Raw genomic sequence first — 23,579 nt, 5'->3', positions numbered from 1 at the left:
TTGTCATCCGTTCTTGGTTTCAAGTAAATTGGTTTCTTTCTTCAAAAAATAAAGACAGCAAAATTAAAATAAGTTCTGGGATACTAAAAATTCTTGAAATCTAGAAGGCTTGCCTCTTTTATCCCATAGTCCAATTACCGTTCCATAGATTTCTCAATCTGTTTTACATATACAAGTTATCTCTGATAAGTCTGCCATAAATTAAGGGCTTTGTTCTTTGGGTGATTTTGAGCCGAAAATGTTCTGTGAAATTTTGCCGTCCGGCCATTTTTTTTTTTCCATATGATTTGAGTGTGCATTGTCGTTCAGTTTCTTAATAAACTTTACAGGACATCCCAAAAACACCCAAATTGTGACTCAAAAACAGTAACCTGGACGGCAAACTGACATAGAATATTTTCTATTTTCGGCTCAAAATCGAGTCTAAGAACAAAGCCCTTAAATTATTATAGCAGACTTATTATAGCCGAGCATACAGTGTTGAAGGAAGGGGCTCTATAATCGGCTATGAGTCGGACTGAAGAAAAGGCCAAACGTTACCCATTCCGTCTTAAAAAAAAATCTATCCCTGCTATTATACAGGGTGTTTCTGATAAGTCTGCTATAATTTAAGGGCTTTGTTCTTAGACTCAATTTTGAGCCGAAAATAGAAAATATTCTATGTCAGTTTGCCGTCCAGGTTACTGTTTTTGAGTCACAATTTGGGTGTTTTTGGGATGTCCTGTAAAGTTTATTAAGAAACTGAAAGACAATGCACACTCAAATCATATGGAAAAAAAATGGCCCGGACGGCAAAATTTCATAGAACATTTTCGGCTCAAAATCACCCAAAGAACAAAGCCCTTAATTTATGGCAGACTTATCAGAGATAACTTGTATATGTAAAACAGATTGAGAAATCTATCGAACGGTAATTGGACTATGGGCTAAAAGAGGCAAGCCTTCTAGATTTCAAGAATTTCTTTATTTTTTGAAGAAAGAAAGTTCAACACGTAACCAAAAAATTAAATTATCTTATTGGCTCACTAAAACTACGTATTGGTGACGTTGCTGACAAGGAGGGCCAAAAATACGCTAATTCCTGTTTACCTCTGTCGCTATGACTACGACGCCTCTTGCGTTGTACAGATAAGCGTTTTCACAGGGGTTCAAAATGGAGCCGTCTAAAAGCGAGGGTCCGGAAATTATTCGGGAATTGTTTTTAATAGCAATTAAGAAGGTAGTTAGTGAATTTGGTGCCGTGTTTTGGATTTGGAGTACATCTGTAAGGGTGAAAAGTGTTCGCTAATTCTTTCTAAAGCCAATCATGTCTACTATCCTCATGATTTTGTAAGCGAATTTGATGAAGTTAACCAAGGCTTAGTGAATGGCCAGGAGTTTTGTGAGCTTAGTGTTTGGTTAAAACAGATGACGGTAATTATCAAATTTGTTGTGGTTTTACGAAAACAGAAATAGGATCTTAAGCGCCTTCCAAGTTTCTAACATACCTTAAATGTACATATGAAGTACATTTCTGCTAAATGTGCGGGGTTTTTTTTTTTTTTTTTTCACCTACAACACTAGTGCTTAACCGTTAGGCTTTGAGCACCAGGAAGAATTGAGCGGGAGACCCTACGCGGCCCAGCACTGACGGGGGCCGCTAGGTCGTATGTGTAGAAGCAGGGAAGGAAATGAGGTTTACTTGGGAGGTGACGGAAGGTGGAATTGGGGTAAGTCACCTCCGGCGGACACGGGACAGGCGGCACCTATAGGGCAGGATCGCCGACATGTGTCTTATTCCCTCAAACTTTGCCGCCCAGAAGCTTGGCTTACAGGAGTGCGCCACACTCCCGGCATGTGCGGGAGTTTTCATAAATTACAATCCGAGCCCATTCCAACTTGGCAGACGAAGGGGCAGACGACGTTTATTTGACCCGGATATACATACAACGCCATAATGAAAATAAGACCCGCCTCTTCTTTCATACCCCTCCGTCACGGGTAAGGGGGTCGTGAACTTGGACGCGCACCCGAATAAACCTGTTGCCCATTCCGTCTTAAAAAAATAAATCTATCCCTGATAATAGTTAACTGATTAAATGGCAACTCTTAAGCCATGATAATACGAATTAATATGACACTGATACATTTACCAGGTATCGTCTAATAATGCCGGAGGGAAATGCCATGGGTGAGCCTAATTCCAATGGAACTTGGAATGGATACATAGGAATGATCACTAACGAAGTAGGGATGAACGATATTTTATGCTTTGACCTTTACTGACAACTAGTGAACCAATGCACGTATAAAACAATATTAAAAATAAAGAATCAGACTCTAAAGGCTGGTTTTCACCGACTAAAATTTCACGGATTCTCAAAATCAATTGCTCATAATTTTGGGAAACATTCCTCTAAAAAGGGGGATGGGCACTTGTAATATGGGAGAACTCGAGCGCGTGGAGACAAAGGCTTACCTTTCACGTTGAAAATTTCTTTAATAGAAACCCATAGATTTTCTTAAACTTTATTGTCTTTGTTAAAACGCCCAGTTTTATCAAATAAATAACGACAAGATGAAGTCGGACTTGTTCAACCAAGTCGTCGGGACTATACGTTTTTAGCAATTGTACTCGACAACCCAAACGTCTTCACTTAAAAAAAATGGCCTCGGAAAACTTCTTGGGAGCTGACGAGAGCACCGTTATGACGTCACGCATTCGTCGCGAAATATTTAGGAAATTTCCTCTGAAACACGATGGCTACTTTATTATTACCCTTTGAGAATGAGGATATCAGTTTTCCCATAAGTTTGTAAGATATGTTCCATAAGTATGACACTTCCTATACTTCGTAATGCTAGAGACTTACTGAGGGCTAGTTCAAGAACGACGCGAGAATTGACTACACACGGTTTAGCAGTCCATCTTCCTATTTAATATATACTAAGTCTTTTAAAAGCGCCTCACCAGGCGTCGCTTTACAAGAATCTATGAAGTTTCATCTGCGTCACTTCATGACAAGCTCTCAGTAACCAGTAAAATAAAAACGCCGCTTCACGTCGATTTACCTCCGTTTTGAGCCAGTGAAAACCAGACTTTAACTAAATTCAGCTTTAGGAGTAAGGACAAAGTGGCGAAGATTATTTGCACACTAAATGTTACCCACGCTATTATTTGCATCACAATATAACTTCCTTCTTCAATCTAACATATAGGAAGTAGACTTTTCTGGAGGTTTTATGAGCGTTCGATACCGTTTACTGAAGTTGCTAAAATATTCACCATATTGCCAACAATACCAATTTTCATATCTTACAAGAGAAACTGCGAATGTTCATGAGAAGACCAGCTGTTTTCTATTTGATCCTTTACAAAACTCTGTTAGTTTCATTCAAATTAGAAATGCTAAGCAACATTGTTGTTAAGTAAAACTTCTCAATCGCGAAATTCGCTTATGAATCGATTGAGAAGTTTATTACAAGGCATAAGGCAAATTTACAAATTCCTACATCACAACTATATTAATTCTAGTTATGGATGTTTTTGGGGATCTTGGTTTTAAGTATCCCTTTCATATTGCACCTGATTCAACACCATTGGAATCACAGTACTGTAAGCGTAGGATACTTGTTCTGGAAATTAATCGCACTTGTAATGGGAAATTTAAAAACCGGTATAAGCTGAAGCTAATTGAAAATCTGCCAATTACATATAATAAAAGATTGAGGTAATTTCTTAGGTACACTGAAGCATAACCTATATGGCTGGACTATTTTTTCTTTCATCATTTTCTTTGGCTCTACTCTGAAAATATACGGATCTATATTATCTGCCAGTATTAACACTAAAGGAGCAATTAACGCAATAAATACTATCGAAGAGCTGATTGAAGCTATTCGTCATAAAAACCTAACTATTGGAATAGATGCGCAGTACGCCAAAATTATAATTAATGATCTGAAGGCAAGGAAAAGTTTAAAAGTTTATAAAAACCCAACTCTGTGTCACCTTTTCATTACAGAAATCCAGTAGGAGTGATATAAAATATTTGGCCCGTGTTTTAGAAAAAAATGAAACTATGCGTAAAAAAAACGTTTTGGAAGCATGGGACACTATTCAAGATTCCAACTTTGCTTTTTTAGTGTCGCCTCAATCTTTTTCAAGGAAATTGAGTGCATGTGGTGTTGAAAAATATTCAATGAAAAAGATACACATTGCTAAAGAGCCCCTACTTAGGTTTAACTCGGCTATAGCTTACTCAAATTCCTTCAAATACAAAGATTATATCAGCACTACGTAAGTAAAAATGCCGTCATAAGAATTAACTCCATTATACAAGGCACTCCCCAAACAGGGCACTTTAACACAGGCCTCAGTTCCTTTCAGAGAGTTGAAATAATTCAAAGCCTAATTTATATTTTCCATTCGAAAAGGTTATCTAGAATGATAGCATCTGGAATTATGCAAGAATTGACTAAACATTTGGATTCTAAAACTGTGGAAGAAAATGCACCCAAGAACATATGTTACATTGATATGGTCGACATGGATGCTGTATTTGTTTCTCTTCTAATTGCGTACAGTTTCGCACTATGCCTTCTCTTTGCAGAAATTGTGTACTTTCACTGTAAATAACCTGCTTACCTGTTAATGTACTGATTAAGAATTAAGATGAATCCCCACCCAAACTTTGTAATATCCTAATTTCACATAACGAGTAAACTCAATTTTTTGAAAATTAGTGTTGAGTGGAATTTCATGGAATTGTGTTCGTGTTATTTTTTACTCCGTTTGGTTATTTAATAATAACCAAAGGAGTTATGCGCGGATACCCAGTTAGTTAGTTATTTAGTGGGTTCGTCGGATGCACGCGAAAAACAAGCGGTGCTAGAAATGTTTTGAGATAAGATTCGCAACCAGTTCCAAACTCTTATAGGTAAAGAAAAACGCGGATATAATAACAGTATTCACCTCTCTTTGCGAGGGGGCTGTCGCTACTAAAATTAGGACTAAAACCGTAGCTTCTTCAGTTGAAATTACAATTGATAACAACGGGGAAAAAAGTACATTTTTTGGGATACTAAATGAAACCCTCCACTTACTGGGAAAATGGCAGACGCGGTGGGGCTCGCTTTCGAAATTCCATAGACATTGGAAACACCTTCAACAATGGTTTATTTATTTTGTGGGTAAAACGAATTTGTGAAATTTGTTTTCAATGATTGTCTTGATTTACGGAAAGAGAAAATGTATGTTTAACTAGAAATGTATCGCACGACTATTGAATTGAGCAGACATTTTTCAAGTTTGTGTGAAACTCTGCAATATATTTATAACGTACACGAGTCACCGTATAGCCTTAGATCATTGTCGGGTACAGTACAACCTTAGCACATTGGAAACCACACGGAATATTGCAAAATAATTTTTGTCCTTGTATATTTTCGTACCTAATCGATTAAAGCTCAGATTAATAACCCCTGGATATGAAAGGCAAGCAAAATCGGGCGTTTTCAAATAGTATCGCCATGTAGCGCCCTCAGACGGCAAAACGTAGAACTTTGTCACCCCATGCAGACGACGCAGTTTGAATTGTACGGTTGTACCGGCAAGGCCTAGTAAACTTAAACGGTCTTTTTGTGTCTTCGAAGACCATTATTGCTTTTCTGTCATTTGATTTATCAAATTTATAGTTTAATCTAATTTTTCCATAAATAAAAAACCAAAAACCTACCTAATTTAGTGACCAAAACCTCCGGACCAGGTACCGGGATGATAAGAGAAAAAGAAACGGGAACCACGGATAAAAAGACTTAAAAAAGCATGGAGTAGCAGACGTGGTCACGCGCTTACTGAGTCTGTTTGGGGTAACTTTTTTCCAAGTTTTGACTATAGGGGCGCTAGAGATGCCGATGCCCTATTCAATTATGCCTCTCTATTTCCTTTCATATCCAGGGGTTATTAATCTGAGATTAAAGAGACCTTAGTATTTACACTCCAAAATATGTGTTTTTATACCATGATTATTTTCACGGTTTAGTGCATCTTTCATTAAATGCTCGATATATTTTTCTCCTCTGAACTGTTAAACCCCGTGAATTATTAACTATAGCCGCGTTTTAACGATTTCTCTGAAAGAAACCTTTTTGCGAATGAAGCTAGAACAAGAGAAAATGCCTGCACTGGGCAACAAAACACTGATTGTGGCCATAAAAAATGTTCGTCTTAAATATCTTAAAAACCAAATATACTTTCAAGACATATTATTTATCATTTAGCATATCTTCTTCAAAGCTGAAAGACAGGACGATGGAACTGTGGTTGGACGTTCAGGAATGGCCTTTCATTTTCTCAACACTCTGTCATCAATTTTAGGATTTAAGTAATCTTTCGTAATTAATATTTTTATAATGCTTTAGTGCAAGGTTTAAAAAAATATTTTTAGTTATCACTTAGTTATACCAAACGACAATCAAATGGGTTACCCTGATAAGAATGGAACGTGGAATGGTATAATGGGTATGCTTGTCAATGAAGTAAGAATATTTAAACTATCCATTACTCTCCTCAATGAAGTGATATTTCATAAATAAATTACTAGTCATTGTCAGGAATACATAATCCTAATAGGAATGAGTCATTGTGCCCCTTATATTTCCCATGCTAATTTCTAAACGGGTTTTGTGGGCTGGGCTTTAGTACTTCATCACGCCTCATAATTCTGAAGCCTTTCTAACTCTGATTTCAAAGAGAGATAGATTATTCGAGAAGTAAAATTCGTCATACATAATAGATAGTCCAACTCTTAGCACAATTAAAAATTGGCCTGGATACGTTGAGAAAATGTCTACAACATGATTATTATTTCTGTTCAAAAACAATCAGAGATAATCAGTACGAAGGGGTTATGTTAGAGTAGGATTGGTTAAATTTTGTTAGACGTAGTTAGCTTAGATTATGGTAGGTTTGGTTTATTGGTACATAGATTGGTAACTCATCAGTGTCCTTCAAAACACCACGGGCAACGCCGAGTAGCTTAGCTAGTAATTTATAATATAAAACTCTTCGAAAATTAACGGTTCAAAAATCCATTGTGCCCACAGGAAGCCGACTTAAGTGGTCATTCCATCGCTGTAACATACGACCGTTACTTGAAGGTTAGCTTTTCGCCATATATAGTTCAGGATTTTTTGTCATTTCTTTCGAAGAAAGGAACTCAAGAAAAAACGGGCTATTTCTTCTTTCAACCGTTTCAAAAATCGGTTTGTACACTTGCCCATCTGAAGATGAATCTAGATTTAAACTTTCATTTACTTTTTAGCTATGGTTTTCTTTTGTATTAATCATTTTACTATTTCCACTTATGTGGAGAATTCTTAATAAACTCCTACACAATCGCCAATACCCTTTTAAGAAAAAGCAAAGGACAGCCAAATCACGATCATTTTGGAATATTTTATCACTGGTATTTGGAAATAGTCGAATAGGTATGTTTAATAGTTTAATAGGTAACACATAGATTTCCTCAACTTTGAATATTTATCAAGCCGTTTTCATTGTGTTTCTGCCCGAATTAAACCGTCACCCTGAAGTCAGGCATAATTATTTTAATAACCAATGAGACGCGAGAAAGGAGGAGCTGGGGTTTAACGAAGATTTAAGCCCATCCTCTTACCAACAATCAGATATTAATATGGGGTCGAGTCGGTCGATGCTTAAAGATTCCAAGTTGAAAAATCTATTTATTCCAGGTTTAATTAATTAAATCGGTGATGATTCTCAGACTGAAATATTTTGTAGATAATTCAAAAGAATCGTACGCTTTGATTTTGGCGTTATTTATAATTGTCATTGGTTGCACGGCCAAAATATACGGTTCTGTAATATCGGCTAATGTTAACATCAGCGACTCATCCACATCGATAAACACAGTTGACGAATTAATCAAGGCGATACGTTATCGAAATCTGACTGTTGGAATTTCTTACGGAAGCATCATTCATTTGTTAAAGGTAAATTATTCCACTTCTTTTGTCAATTTCAAAGTTTTTCATTCAATATACAGGGTGTTTCTGATGAGTCTGTCATAAATTAAAGGGCATGTTATTTGGGTCAAACTGAGGGGAAGTGTCAAATAACATGGGGTCTAAAACATTTATTAAGTTACGGAGATACGGGCTCCCAAACTTTGGGCCCTAATCAAGAGGCAGACATCGACTTCAATCAATAGTCTTCAAGCAAAGAATACTGAGTCACTAATGTACCTAGTGTGCTATTAGATGAGTATAAGTGTGTGCACGCTTGTAAAGCTAATTACTACACATATGTTATTACTATTTCCTTGTTTTAGGGACCAATCAATGTTTGGGAGCCCATATCTCCGTAACTAAATGTTGTAGACCCCCATGTTCTTTGAAGCTTTCCACTCAGTTTGATCCTTATAACAAACCCTTTAATTTATGACAAACTTAACAGAAAAACGTTCTGTCTTTTAAACTTCGAAATTTACAATATTTTCTGAAATTGACCGAAAACAATCACATCCGAGGGGCTACTCACTTCCCCAAAAAATGTACACCAGATTTCTTATTTCCAAATATTTCCGATTTATTTCTATTATTTTTGTATTTCTTTATTTCCCGATATTTCTCCCAAAATTTCCAATATTTTCACTATATTTCCCTTAAATTTCCAATATTTCGATTATTCCTTCGTATTTCCAATATTTCTCAGTATTTCTATTATTTTTGTATTTCTTTATTTCCCGATATTTCTCCTAAAATTTCCAATATTTCCATTATTCCTTCGTATTTCTAATATTTCTCAGTATTTCTATTATTTTTGTATTTCTTTATTTCCCGATATTTCTCCTAAAATTTCCAATATTTTCACGATATTTCCCTTAAATTTCCAATATTTCCATTATTCCTTCGTATTTCCAATATTTCCGATATTTCTCATTATTTCTTAATATTTCCGATATTTCTCATTATTTCCTAATATTTCCGATATTTCTCATTATTTCCCAATATTTCCGATATTTCTCATTATTTCAGATATTTCCCTATATTTCCGATATTTCTCAATATTACGATATTTCTCGAAATATTGAAATATATTTCTTAAGGCTTGTACACCATATTTCGTAAGTGGCTAGCCCCTCGATCACATCATTCAACGTGCAATTGTTAAACACGTTACGAATTTTCTCGCACCAAACTTGAAAGATACTGCACACATAAAAATTGTTTACGGTCAGTTTCTAAACTTTCAATTATCATTTATTTGATTCTTAACAGTCATCGATTCGAAAAGATTTGAAGTTATTGGGTTCGATTTTGGAAAGAAAAGGGAATGGAGTGCGTGTTTATCCTGCACTTGAAGCATCGAATATGATTCACAATTCGAATTTCGCTTACATAGCCTTCATAGACGCGTTTCTTTTTGAAATATCTACAGTCTATGGATATTCATGTAGACAGATTAACATACCCAAAGACATACTATTTACAATAGACACTGCAATGGCTTACAAACGTTCCTTCCAGAGCGAAAAAATATTTAGTAAAACGTAAGTATACTGATATATAGTTGTTTTCAATAAGCAATATACACCTAGCACAATAGAAAGTATATAGTAATTCAGTAAGGAAGGTTTCTTCTTTTTCAATACAGCATACTGCAGCTCTAGTTTGAGAGTGTTACTTCATCCAAATTTCACCTTAGTTAAATCAGGGATAGATTTAATATTAGAAGTAGGAATGGAGAACAGAGTAATGTGGGCGCGCGTCAAAGTCCCGGACCCCCTTACCCGCGACGGAGGGGTATGAAAGAAGAGGCGGGTCATAGCGACAGAGGTAAAAAGAAATTACGTATTTTTCACCGTCCCCCTCAGCAACGTCATCAAACGTAGTTCAAGTGAGCCAATAAGATAATTAAAACTTTTCGTTACGTGTTGGAGGGAGGGGCTCTATACTGGGCTATGAGTCTGACTGAAATAAAACAATACTAACCGTTCTTCATTCCTACTTCTTTAATTAAATCTATCCTTGGTTACATCCACTCATGCCAGAAAATATCCCTGAAAGGTAGTCGTGGAATAGACTAAAGTAACTTACATAAAAAATCTAATCTCATTTGTAAGTCCAAATATTGAAATAGATCTATTATTTTCAGAATTATAATTTTTAAAATCAATCAGAAATTAAGGCAGACATCCACCAAATCAATGTTGTTATAGTTAAGCCTAAGCATTACAGATAGTTTCGCATTTCACCAGTCATTATCTTTACCCTGTATATCCATTTACTATCTTTTTACCAAATGTACTAATTATGTACCTTTATTCTTCTTTTCGTTTCGTTTAAGTCTGTCAAGAACATTTTCCGTTGGCATAATGCAAAAACACATAAATCTTAAGATCTACGAATTAAATGATAAAGACACATCAAATGAAATTGTTTACATTAATACAATAGATTTGGTGATCATTTTTAGGTGTATTGTGTTTATGTACTGCCTGGCGACCCTATCTCTTTGTTTTGAAATTGTAATTTCACAATTTACGAAGTTCTCTATGTAAAAGCTAAAAAACATCCGTCTTATATCTAGTAAAACCTAACAATGTACACTAGAATCGAACTGGTTCTATTCGAAGTTGTTATGTTAGAACAATAACTATAATATGAAACTATATAAATATCTTCAATTTGGCCAATTTTCAAGTCTACGGTTGACAATTGCCTTGATGTGCGTGTAAATATTTCACTTTTTAGTTCATATCGTTTGGTAAACGTTTTTGACCAACAGTTCGGGCTCAACTTGAATATGAGTCAATTTTGTCAGTACGCATGTGTAAAGGAGTTAATTGGAAAAATATTATCACCTCTGTATTATTAAAATTATCTAGAAGTGCTAAAATATGCAGACCCTGATTAAGTAAGTTCTTTCGTGATTACCTAGCGATGTGACGTTGGACAGTTAAGCAGAAAGTCTTTCTCTCGTCAAAACTTGCAACACTCGCAAATGCACTAAAATAAATTTTTTATTTCATACGTCCGTCCTCTCGTCAAGTTATCGATTGAAAATACAGAAAATGTGCCGTCACTTTGTTTACAAAATACAATAAGTACATTTTCATTCCTCACTAACGACTTTTTATCAGTACGACAGAACATGCTATGGAATCAACCTAGTTTCATCGCAGTGTTGCACCTCATTTTTTCACAAATCTGCATTTGGCGAGTGCGTATTTTGACTTACTAGATAAAGGAAGATAAACGTGAGTCTCTCAATAATTATGTTCATATTTTGGGGGTATGCGAGAAATAGCTCTTGCCGAGTTACTGTCTTGACTTAAATGCACTGCACTGCACTGTTTATTGCGATCCTTCTTTAAGCAATTTGATATAAGTTAAAGGATAGTCTCGCTTAAAGGTACTGTTAAAATTATTCGAAATATGTCACAAGCACCTTGTGTCGCCAAGATACTAAGACTCTACGTGGATTAGGACTGAACACATAGATGGCACTGCCAATCCCCCGAAGTGGTGTAGTTTTCAAAATTAAACGAAGAAGTTCATTTGAACGACAAAATGTCATAGAACAATTTGGACTCAAAATCGCCCATAGAACCCATTGAACTTTGATACATAGTCGAATGATCATACTTGGAATGACAATATTGACTGAAACGTTTAATATGAAGATACGCGTAATGGACGAATCCAAACTTTAATATGTCAACCAGCTTAGTTCTCTTCGGATTTACCCCCTAGATTCCCTTTACTGTGTATCAGCCAATCAGGAGCTTAAACACTATCACTTAACCAATATGACGTTGTTTGGTAGAGATTAATACCCACAAAACAATGCGTTCCATCATTTATAGCTATTATCTATGACAAGAAGAGTATTCCTAAGAACTACTGTATTTTCCTGGTTGAATTGATTTTTAGCCACATCGTAGTATACGATGAGGCTCTTAGTTTGATCTGCCCTGTTGTCATTCTCGTAGTAGTAGTAGTAGTAGTAGTAGTGCCACAGTCCTGCCTTTGGCAGTATCGTTCGTCATTTTTGAACGTCGAGATAAAATATTTTTCTTTTTAGTTAACGTTACAGTTCACAGGTGGAGTTTTAAACTTGATACAGGGAAGAGATTATATTTTTTAAATTTTCTTCCTCCACGGAGAATCGAACCGCGGACTCATCGCTCGCCAGCCCAGTACTAAGCAGTCTCACCTAAAACCGCTTGCTAAGAAACGCTCGCGAATAGAGCACTAGTCTCGGAGAGTTTGACAGAGGCAGGGTCCCCTTCCTCTCTCTCTATCTCTTCAACTAGGAGTCATGATCTTATTTGAGGCCAGGAGATATAACTTCGCGGTTAGAGAGGCAAAAAGTATATTATATAAATTTTAACCGACCGGGAAGAAGTTTTTACAATTGATCTCGTTGTTCTAATTTACGTACTTTACGATCATACGATGTGGCTAATATTTATGTCTTGACAAACTTGTTTGTTCAAATATATTTCGTAATAAAGTTTCGGTAAATCAAAGCGGTTTATATTTTATGGCATTTATTTGCACAAGCAAAGATAATGACATTTTGCGCTGCTGAATGCAAATTTGCTTTTATTTTCCTAATGAATAAATTCAAGGCTCAAATAATTGGTCGATAAGGTCTTCTGCCTTTTCTCGAAATTTCACCAGTTAGACTTTTTGAAAAAAATTATTTGAAAAGAGATCGTGAGGTGAAAAAACAAGTTTATAATTGATGAAAAATTTGCGTCATTTTTGGAGAATATGACAAAAAATAACTAATAGAATTTTATCCCCACTGATCGTTACAATTTCTTTTATGATGTACTTTCTTTAGGTACTTTTCGAAACGGGACCGTAGTATGTAGTTTGGTCTGCTTGATATACAGTTAAGAAGAAATATCCGGTATGTACATCAAAAGACATTAGACAGGGCTAGAACGATTACTGTCCCACTAAGTCTTGCTTCAAGCTCAGACCACCTAATGATGGGCAGGCAACTGAATAGGAAGCTAGGTGTACTTAGTGCAAAGACTATTATCTCCCCGACTGTTGAAAAGGGTATATTAAATAAATAAAACCTCTGTATCTAAAACTCTGTTGAATTTTACCAGAAACTCTGAAGAAATTGTTATTCCTACAAAATGGGAGCGTTGCAAAATCTTACCTTTACTGTGGCAATTTTAAACGTTCGTATTAATTTCGATATATTTGACTCGTAAATATTTCTAAAACTGCGATTTGCAAAAAAAATTACAATACTCGTTTCACAGAATTCCTATTTCACTGTGCATAAACTGGATGATGGGACTTTGGTTGAAGGTTCGGGTCAACAAGCAGTTGTTCTTAAAATACTGGCGTCCGTTTTGGGTTTCAAGTGAGTACAAGATGACCTAAGGGCTGGGCCACATCGTTATCCACTAAATAACAATCATCTAGTTTTAAGCGATTGCATATGCTAGTATGTTCACTTAAGACACCATAATACTACCCCTGCGATATTTCTACCCCTGCTACCACGATGTGGAAACGTGTCAAAATCTTATAAACTAACCCATACGTAAAAAATGTTTTAATTTGTGAGGGTTTGCAAGTATCATACATAGTGAGAAACAGATAGCTAACGACTGTGGTGATTTAATTTAGATATCGTCTAATGATTCCGGATACTAATATTCCTGGTTCACCCGATTCCAATGGAACTTGGAATGGACGCACTGGATTGCTTACGAACGAAGTAATCTCTTTTCCAAAAGAATTTTCTCGCAATGCTTTATATAAAGTGTTCCAAAAAGGGTTTTAGGACCGAAATACAGTGTGTTCTATGGGCAATTTTGAGTGAAAATGTTCTATGAAATTTTGCCACATTTTACAAGTTATGAATGAAATTTTTTAAGGCTGACCCCTTAAAATTAAATAAGAAACGGAAAGGCAATATTAATTTAATTAGTTAATCCGCAAAACACTCCAAATGTAACTTCATTAGGGAAAAAAGGTCATAGAAGCTTTTTACTCAAAACTGGCCGTGTTTCGGTTCTACTAATGGTTCATTTCTCTCAATATTGATAGGATGTACTTTTGTGAACTATATTCTAGGATTTTGACAAATTATGATCTGGATAAATTTATCTTATTGGAACATTTTGCTATAAATCCACTGGCTTAAATTGTCCGATTCAGTATGATTTAGTTTAATAATTTAACTTTCTTTACCAACTGTAGCAAGTAGACTTCTCTGTATCTTTCGTTCGAGTCCGATACGTTCTATTCGAATTGATTAAATATTCACCAATTTGCGCACAAATAGAACTATCATATCTAACAAGGAAATTTCCCGACCATAAAGAGAAAGCTGGCTGCTTTTTATACGATCCATTTCAAAAATCGGTTTGTTTCCTACTAAAATGCTTTTGAAACTTGTCATAGCATCCTTATTTCTACAGTTCACTTAACAATTTAAATAATCAATCTTTTACAATTCTTCCAGTTATGGATATTTTTAGCATTATTTATCTTGATTTTCCCAATAATTGTACTTCTAATAAAACGGAAATGGACACTCCAAGACCTTTCATATTGGAACTTCATAGCGTTTGTAATGGGCTTTAATGAAATCGGTAATTAGCGAACACGGAAACTCTAACATACTACGATAATAATGATTCTAAAGAAAATTTACTACGAATACTTTTACAGATGTACTGAGAAAGGAATTAATCGGCTCTGCTGTTATAATGTTCGTTTGGTTTATTGGATGTACACTTAATATTTACGGATCTACATTATCGGCCAGTGTCAACACGCAGGAATCTTCTAAACCCATCAACACCGTGAAAGATTTAATCGAAGCCATTAAGTATCGAAATCTTACTATTGGAACATACAGGCCTTTTATGAATATTATAATTAGCACTTTAGAGGTAATTAGTTTAAGCACAAAGCTATAATAATTTCCATAAGTATGGGTCGAAATAATAATTGCTCCAGCGCGCGTCCCCTGGTGGCAAATTTGTTGTAAACAAAAGCAACTGCCAACAGTGATCCTCACCTACATCCCTGCCTTATTCCACACCATCAAGGAAGGAGAATCACAGTAGGCCATATTAATATTCTGTTTCGGTTTAAAGAAAAAACATTTTAACTGAAGATGGCGCTGGAGTCATTTCAATTTTGTTTGGCGTTTGTACAGCCTCGATACTATAGGCCCATATTTATAGAGAGTATTATTGGGTTGTGGTTTGGTCTTAACATAAATAACGTAAGCAAAATAAAGATAATTCGAAGTGATTTCATTGAAGGCTTCTGCTAAATCTGACATACGGTATTTGGGCCGAATTTTGAAAATTAATGGTAATAAGAGTGGATATTCTGCAAAGGAAGCTTGGGACGCGATTCACAATAGGAATTTCGCTTACCTAATGATACCGGACTACCTTTACCACCAAATGTATGCAAATGGTGAAGAAATGTCACTTAAAAACATACATTTCCCAAAAGAACCCTTAGTTTCAGCGAATATGGCCGTGGCTTACTCGAACTCTTTCAAATACAGAGATATTATTAGCGAAATGTAAGTAACATTTATATACGTTCGCAGCACTTATATAAATACTTCACTAAAAATATTTCTTAAAAGTATCCTCTTTATAGGAACTTTTAATGATTTTAAAATCGAAATTAATTTTCTCCCTTAAATAGGGTGTCCCGAATGATATCATCCGGAATTATGCAAAAGATTACTGCACGTCCGACTGTTCAAACTTCAGTCGAAAACAACTCACAAAATATACTTTACATCGATATGGCGGACTTGGATATTGCTTTCATTTTTCTTATAATTATGTATAGTCTAACTTCCATCATTCTCTTAATCGAAATTTTGTACGTTTATAACCAGGCTGAAACAAGAAAGAAAAACGGAGAAGGAAATTCTAAGGAGACAATTGTTGCTGTCACGTTAAAGAGAAAGAAAAGGGCCAATAAAAAGGGGACTGTATTTAAAGAGAAAGAGAGCAGCAAACACGAAGGGCACTAGGGTGGCTGACACATAAAAGAGAAAGGAAGGAGCTAGTACCAAGAGGGTTAGGGTTTCGGACACATTAAAGAGCAAGAGACGGGAAAATACGAAGGCAGCTAGGGTAATGGCACATAAAAGAGAAAGAAGGAAGCCAGTACCAAGAGGGTTAGGGTTTCAGACACATTAAAGCGCAAGAAATGGGTAAAATACGAAGGCGACTAAGGTGACTGGCACATAAAAGAGAAAGAAGGAAGCCAGTACCAAGAGGGTTAGGGTTTCGGACACATTAGAGAGCAGGAAACGGGTAAAATACAAAGGCGACTAAGGTGACTGGCACATAAAAGAGAAAGAAGGAAGCCAGTACCAAGAGGGTTAGGGTTTCGGACACATTAGAGAGCAGGAAACGGGTAAAATACAAAGGCGACTAGGGTGACTGGCTTATAAAAGAGAAATGAAGGAGCAAGTACCAAAAGGGTTAGGGTTTCGGACACATTAAAGAGCAAAAGATAGGAAAATACGAAGGCGGCTAGGATAATTGAGCACAGGGTTCAAAAAGGATGGTAAACATCCTAAATGCTAATATGTATAAATTGAAGTAGTAACAAATAATAAAAACTTGTTGAAATAATAATTTATTGATGAAATAAATACGCTGTTTAATGTTTGAAGATTTTCGACTGGATTTCTAACAAGACGAAACTTAAACAAAACCAGACTTTATATTTTGTTCCTTGCAAAATGATTGAAACATAGTTTCAAGTTCCAATAGAGAAACACAGTAGAAAGTGACAGAGTGTTTTGGAATCGCAAATTGATTTTGGAAGATTTCAAATTAATTAAAATGAAAACTTTAATTTAAGCTTTAAAGTATGATTACCTCTCTTTATTGAAAATTGTAAAACTTGCCACTTTGGACCACATTTGTAAAATTCGTGATGTACAATTTGTCTATAAGCTTGTTAATAATACAACTCCATCCCCCATTTTGCTCTCACACCTTAACTTTTTAGTGCCAAAAAAATCTACGTCACTGTGCCCTATTCTATAACTCAAGAAATAGCAGAAATCCGATTATAAGAATGCAGCAGTCCTGCAATCTCCTCAATGATTGATTTGACATATTTTCTGATAACTTACAATAAATACTGATAAATACAATACGTTGATTTCTATTATGTTTCAATCTCTTACTTTCCCTATATAAATCTCTAGTCATGTATAAATTATTAATCGGTTGTACATAATATTTATGTAAATGTGTATTTTCTCGTGAACCATTACGGTTCTTTTTATGCACAATAAACAAGCTATTCATAAAACTGCAAGTTGACGATTTAAGTATTTTTTATATATATTAGAGCTTTAGACGTTCTGCCATAGATTGCGCTGTAAAGCTTGATATTGAAGAAGTTGATCGATACAGAATGGTCTCATGCGTAAAATTTATAAATTAACAGGGGAATATCAGTAGCTTAGCTGCTATTACAATAAAATTTCCACCATTAAACTAATGTTTTCATAAAACTAAATATTCAAGTATTAGGTTGAACATAGCGAATTTCGAAATACAAAACCCAAAATCAAGTTAAATAAGGATACGGCGATACAGGTGCTTTGGTCAATTATTTCATTGATTGAAACTTATCGTCTGGCATAAATCTAAAGTAACTGAAGTATAAAGCAAGAAATTTCACGCGTCCTTGGCTTTAATTAAGGATTGTCGATTATCGTCAAAACTAAGCTTACTTTATTCATTATAATATAACAGAAACATATAACAAGAAGTATTTGCCATTTATGAAAATGATATTATTGCCAAAACTAAAAATGGGCAGTTTCTATTGAGAAAATTAATAAACTTGAAAAGTGCTATGAAATATTTTCTTAATTAACTTTCGTCAAGATTATTAGTGTTAATTAGAATATGGCTCTAGAAAGTAAGGTTTATAAATGATATTCTCATACTTGGTCACGTTCAAGGTGGCCATCCTCCATGAACTACTTATCACAACATGTTTCCCGCGTGAAATTAATATTAGTTTTAAATAAATTTTTATTGCAAAAGCAAAGCGAAGCGAATAGAAATGCAGTAAAAGAAACATTATCCAACAGAAAAGAACTACCGGGATGAAACAGTGTCTTAATTGTTAACGTAAAATAAATTAGCTAAGTTTGTTAGACGTAATAGCGCTAAAATGTTTAAAAATACATTGAAAAAACTTCAAATCATACAGTAATAAAGTAAATAAAGAATTCTCTAATAAGATGGAAACGATTTAAAGAAAACTTATGCTATAAGTTAAAATTACAAAGAAAAAGAATCATATATCTTAAACGAAGGAATAGAATTTTTCGATTTAACACCGCCGATGGAAACCTATACTGCCTGGATAAAGAGGTTGTCGTCTACCTGCATGCCAAATTTAATACAAATCCGTTCAACCGGTATTGAGTAACAAACATTCAAACTCACGAACTTTCGCATTTATAATATAAGTAGGATAGGATACGATGGGTCAATCCGTACTTGGATGTTGAAGGGTACGTCATGTATTGAGTTTCTAAAGGCAAGCACAACTGCACAAGTCCTATAATAACTCAGGCATGTAATTTTCTAATAAGCTAACATACATCGGAGTCATTACATTAATATAAAACTGGAATACAGAAAAATAGCGTCTTGAAAACTAAGAAAATTCAGTGAGTTCCGTTGGAGTTAGTAGCGAAATGCGGGCGTTGGAAAATTTTACTTTTTCCTTGGCCATTATAAATGTTCGTATGTTGTATTAACTTAAATATTTATCGAATTCTCGATATTGGTTAATACAATAGATAAAAATTATAAAATTTTGGTTTAAAGAATTCTTATTTCACTGTGGATAGACTGGAGGATGGGACCTTAGTGGAACGGTCAGGCCATCAAGTTGTCATCCTTAAAATACTATCAGCTGTTCTTGGATTCAAGTAAATTGATTCAATAAAGCTGGACAAGTCTGAGATTGATTGCAAAATAAAAGCTTTTACTCCCGGGTTTCGCGTACTATACAGGGTGTTTCTAATAAGTCTGCCATAAATTAAAAGGGAGTGTTCTAAGAGTGAAGAGTGTCAAAGAACGTGGGGACGTCTATAACTTTGGCCTCTAAAACAAGAAAATTGGCACACAAATGGAGTAAAACATATTAAAGTGCCCAACTTCTTTAGACAATTTCAATAGCCTCCAATCTAAGAACGTTAATGAGCCTTCTTCATCTTGAAATTCTTGCGCTGTTACACTTTGAACTGAACTGTAGGAGGCTATTGAAATTGTTAAAACAAGATGGGTGCGGTGATATGTTTTATTCTTCATGTGTGCCAATTCCCTGTTTTACCTAATATGTTTCAGACCCCATGTTTTCTGACACATCTCACTCAGTCTGAGCCAAAAAAAAACCTCACTTTAATTTATGGCATAATTACTTATGTTGGCAAACATCTCGGGAGCCGACTGAATAACGGCACCGTTAGTCTTGCTTTAAGTTTGGTGGCTTTTTATTTAAAAAAAATTTGTTTTGAAGAAATATACTTTAACCTTAATTAAGATATCGTCTAATGATGTCCGAAGGAAATCAGATTGATGGATACGTAGGAATGATCACTAACGAAGTAGGGATAATACACATTTCATACTTTAAATTTTACCTTTTCACTTACATATATAGTTAATTGATTAGGAACGAAGTTAAGTCAAACTATGATATCATTCATATATACAAACTCTTTAACAGTTTATTTCCTTTCTCAACTTTATAGGAAGCAGATTTCACTGTGTGCTATAATTTGGTTCAATACAAACTATTTGAGTTGCTAAAATATTCGACCATTTGCTGTCAAGATGAATTCTCATTCCTCACAAGAAAAATGGATGAATTTAAAGAAAAAGTTGGATTGTTTTTATTTGATCCTCTACAAAAATCGGTTTGTATCGCTTTACAAAGGCCTGCGTAAGAAATAAATCAGAGATAGAACTAAATACCTTGAAAGCATTGTTATACCACCCTTTTCGTATATGTCGAGTGACTAATCACTCTCAGATTCACAGTACACAGATCATTATTATTATTGGGGGAAGGAGGGCTCACGTCCTAGCACCGATGCCAGAGGCATATTGTGCACCCTCATATTCAGGCCTTGAAGAGACCCGTGGCCGCGGCGTAACGTATAATTCAATCCACCGTCATGGAAGAGACTCGCGAGGGCTCCATAGTATGTGAATCAAAGTGATCTAATCTGAGTGAGGCGAAGTAATCGCACTCGCACAGTATGTGAGAGGGAGTTTCTTCCTTCTCCCGGTACGACCGGCAGAGGGGGTCGTCAGCAAGGCCCATCAGATGGAGGTGTCTATTTAGCCGACAGTGTCCGGTCAAAAGACCGGTGGCCAGCCTAATACCCCATCTGCTGAGCGCAATAAGGTCCCTAGCCCGAGACCTGCAGGGGCCATTGACAAACAGTTTCGTCTGTCTCTGGCCCTCCATATTATGCCAGAGATGATTTAGTAACATCGATAAAGTTATATTTTGTATATCAGTGTTACATTACTTATAGTTGTGGATGTGTTTGATATTGTTCATCTTATCGTTCTCAATCGGTTTATACGTAATTCAATACAAATGGAAATCTAATTCTACAAGGCGAAATCGTTCGTATTGGCAATTGATGGCATTAGTAATGGGTTTTGGAAAGATCGGTAAATTGTTTTGCTTCTACTTTAGCCAGAATATTGTACAAATTATTTAGATTTGGTTTCAACCACGTAATTTAGTAAAATTAAACCTTACTTAAGTTACATTAAAAATTTGATAGAGCTGCCGAGGAGAGAGCTATTCGGCTTGGCTGTTATGTCTTTCATTATTTTCATGGGTTGTTCTTTTAAAATTTACGGATCGATATTGTCAGCCAGTGTCAACACAAAGGAATCAAAAAGTCCAATAAACACTGTGGAGGAATTAATTAAAGCTATTGGTAATCGAAACTTAACTATAGGAACATTCAGTCCATTTGTGACTGGTTTGATAAACTTCTTGCAGGTAGTAACTTTCAATTACAGATAAGCAAAATGGGGATAAATTTAGTAATTGTTTCATACAGGGATCTTCTAGATATGAGCTACGGTATTTGGGTCATATTTTGCAAAGAAATGGCAATCAAAGTGGATATTCTGAAGTTGAAGCGTGGGAAGCGATTCAGAATGGCAACTTCGCTTACCTGAGTTCACCAAAATATTTTCATAGTCAGCTAAGCCCGTATGGTAAAAAATATCCTCTGAATAACGTACATATACCGAAGGCGCCCTTATTAAAAGGCGACTATGCAATGCTTTACGGAAACTCTTTCAAATATACAGATGTAATCAACGAATGGTAAGTAAGAAAACAAAAGGTTAACTAATTATTATATACTTTAAAAATTTACACATACAGGGTCCAGTAATATGGGAAGCCTTCACATGAGCAGTTCCCTTATGAGCGGATTTCTTAATAGCGGTCCTCATAACAACAGTTCTCTAAATAGCGGTTCCCGAAATGGCAGTTTACCCATTACAGCAATTTCCGATTCAGCGCTTCTCGTAAACGCGGCGTACCATTACAGCAGTTCTATAAAGAGCGGACAAAACAGATTTGCGAAAAACCATAGTTGTTTATTATGGTGTAAGGCTTGCCCAGCTGGGTTATATGAACTCAAAAAGAACTAGGTCAGATATGGATAATTTGGTTAGGTTAAGGTTGATTATTTCAACTAAATAGTATTAGGTCAGGTTAGGTTTTGTTTCGTTTGGTTAGACTTAGGTTAGTAATATTTTGAAAATGGTGTAACAATGTTACGCCTTTTCCAAAAAGTTATGTTTACAATTATCTACTTCCGAAATAAAATAACCTTTTTCGAATGATAATATGCCTTTTCCAAAACATTACTGTTTACAATTATCTACTTCCGAACTAAAATAACCTTTCTCGAATTTTAACATGCCTTTTCCAAATTATTGTAATCTGATACAGCCTGAAGAATAGTACAATATTTAAATTTACTTTTAAAAAAAAATCATAAACACGATCCGTTAGTAGGTCACATTACTGATTTAATGATCACAGAAAAAGGTAGTTTTTGAAACCAACGAATACAACTGTATTGTTAAGAAATGCTCAAAACGCAACACAAACACTGCTATTTCCCAAAACAGCAGCCGCTATTTCTAAAACAGCACTTTCGAAAAACTCCGCTGTTTTTTTGGAATCGCGGTTGCTATTTCGAGAACTGCTCTACAGGGAACTGCTCATATGAGGTACACCCACTTCATTCCTAAACTCTCACCCAGTAATATTAGGTTACAAAGATTGTTTCATAGTAAACAATCTCAGAAATTTAAATATTCATTTAACCCTATTGACTGTTCAAATATTCTTAAACCCTTCTTTGCCTTTGAATTTTTTTGGAGTTAGTTAATGATTTATTCTGCGAGTCATCCATACCCACAGCCTTTGTGCGCTACTTAGTGATTATTGTCCGTTGTGAAAGGCTGAGATTAAAAATCTAATAGAGTTAGGACTACCTTTGCCTCTCCATTCTATTTTTCTCCCAAATTTTAGCAACTAATAGTTAATTGAACTATTTCCCTCAGCTTGTCCAGAATGTTATCATCAGGAATTATACAAAGGTTAATTGCAGAAGTGGATCTCAAAACTACAGAACAGAAAAAACATGACAAGATAATCTACATCGATTTAGCAGACCTTGATATTGCATTTGTTGCTCTTCTAATTATGTACGGTTTTAGCGTTTTAACTGTAATATTAGAAAATTTGTATTTTTATCACAAATAACAAACAATGGATGTAATTTAATGTATTGATGTAGTATAGTTCATTAAAAACTCTAAGATGATAAAGTCCTATGATTTAGAATCAGTATTAGCAAACATTAGAAACCTTTTTATAAGGAAAGAACCATCAATACATAGGGTGGCTGAGAAGTTGAAGAGAGAGGGGAACGGGTGGCTAACACATAAAAGAGGAAAAGAGGGGTAAATGGAAGGGAACTAGGGTGGCTGGCACATAAAAGAGAAAAAGAGGGGTAAATTGGAAGGGGACTAGGGTGGCTGGCACATAAAAGAGAAAAAGAGGGGTAAATTGGAAGGGGACTAGGGTGGCTGGCACATAAAAGAGAAAAAGAGGGGTAAATTGGAAGGGGACTAGGGTGGCTGGCACATAAAAGAGAAAAAGAGGGGTAAATTGGAAGGGGACTAGGGTGGCTGGCACATGAAAGAGAAAAAGAGGGGTAAATCGGAATGGGACTACGGTCGCTGGCACATAAAAAAATAGGGGTAAATCGAAAGGGGACTACGGTCGCTGGCACATAAAAGAGAAAAATAGGGGCAAATACGAAGTGTGCAAGAGTGGCAGACACATTAAACAGGTTTAAGGTGGCTTGCACTTTAAAGGGAAAGAGAGGGGAAAATACGAGGGGGAAAGGAGTGGCTGACTCATAAAAAGAAAGAAAGTAGCAAGTA

General features: G+C 35.5%; 2 protein-coding genes and 1 long non-coding RNA gene across 3 annotated transcripts; all 3 read left to right on the top strand.

Annotated features, from left to right (window-relative positions):
• The first annotated feature begins 1,892 nt into the window (after nucleotides 1-1,892).
• On the top strand, nucleotides 1,893-4,015 carry LOC149616157 (uncharacterized). The gene is made up of 4 exons (XM_089856160.1): nucleotides 1,893-2,226; nucleotides 3,199-3,363; nucleotides 3,515-3,656; nucleotides 3,723-4,015. Exons 1-4 carry the CDS (start codon nucleotides 2,149-2,151, stop codon nucleotides 4,013-4,015), a joined length of 678 nt encoding a protein of 225 aa, XP_089712286.1. The 5' UTR covers nucleotides 1,893-2,148.
• Nucleotides 4,016-4,044: 29 nt separating this feature from the next.
• On the top strand, nucleotides 4,045-4,721 carry LOC149616156 (uncharacterized). Its single transcript, XR_016375992.1, has 2 exons — nucleotides 4,045-4,279; nucleotides 4,417-4,721. It is a non-coding gene; the product is annotated as an uncharacterized LOC149616156 (long non-coding RNA).
• Nucleotides 4,722-6,156: 1,435 nt separating this feature from the next.
• LOC149616155 (glutamate receptor ionotropic, delta-2-like) lies at nucleotides 6,157-14,647 on the top strand. The gene is made up of 8 exons (XM_089856159.1): nucleotides 6,157-6,201; nucleotides 6,262-6,365; nucleotides 6,429-6,519; nucleotides 7,087-7,140; nucleotides 13,296-13,399; nucleotides 13,669-13,759; nucleotides 14,245-14,409; nucleotides 14,510-14,647. The coding sequence occupies exons 1-8, from the start codon at nucleotides 6,157-6,159 to the stop codon at nucleotides 14,645-14,647; spliced, it is 792 nt and encodes a 263-aa protein (XP_089712285.1).
• The last annotated feature ends 8,932 nt before the right edge of the window (nucleotides 14,648-23,579 follow it).

The sequence above is a fragment of the Phalangium opilio genome, unplaced genomic scaffold, assembly GCF_054372755.1.
Source record: "Phalangium opilio isolate 3A_F unplaced genomic scaffold, DU_Popi_V2 ptg000217l_1, whole genome shotgun sequence".
In the NCBI taxonomy this organism is placed as follows: Eukaryota; Metazoa; Arthropoda; class Arachnida; order Opiliones; family Phalangiidae; genus Phalangium; species Phalangium opilio.
This window is presented reverse-complemented; position numbering and strand designations above follow the sequence as displayed.

Coding starts and splice junctions, on each gene's coding strand:
- LOC149616157 (XM_089856160.1), top strand. CDS start 2,149: ATGCCGGAGGGAAATGCCATGGGTGAGCCTAATTCCAATGGAACTTGG. Junction 2,227..3,198: donor TAGGAATGATCACTAACGAA/GTAGGGATGAAC, acceptor TCTAACATATAG/GAAGTAGACTTTTCTGGAGG. Junction 3,657..3,722: donor AATGGGAAATTTAAAAACCG/GTATAAGCTGAA, acceptor GTAATTTCTTAG/GTACACTGAAGCATAACCTA.
- LOC149616155 (XM_089856159.1), top strand. CDS start 6,157: ATGCCTGCACTGGGCAACAAAACACTGATTGTGGCCATAAAAAAT. Junction 6,520..7,086: donor TGGGTATGCTTGTCAATGAA/GTAAGAATATTT, acceptor TTGTGCCCACAG/GAAGCCGACTTAAGTGGTCA. Junction 13,760..14,244: donor CTGGATTGCTTACGAACGAA/GTAATCTCTTTT, acceptor TACCAACTGTAG/CAAGTAGACTTCTCTGTATC.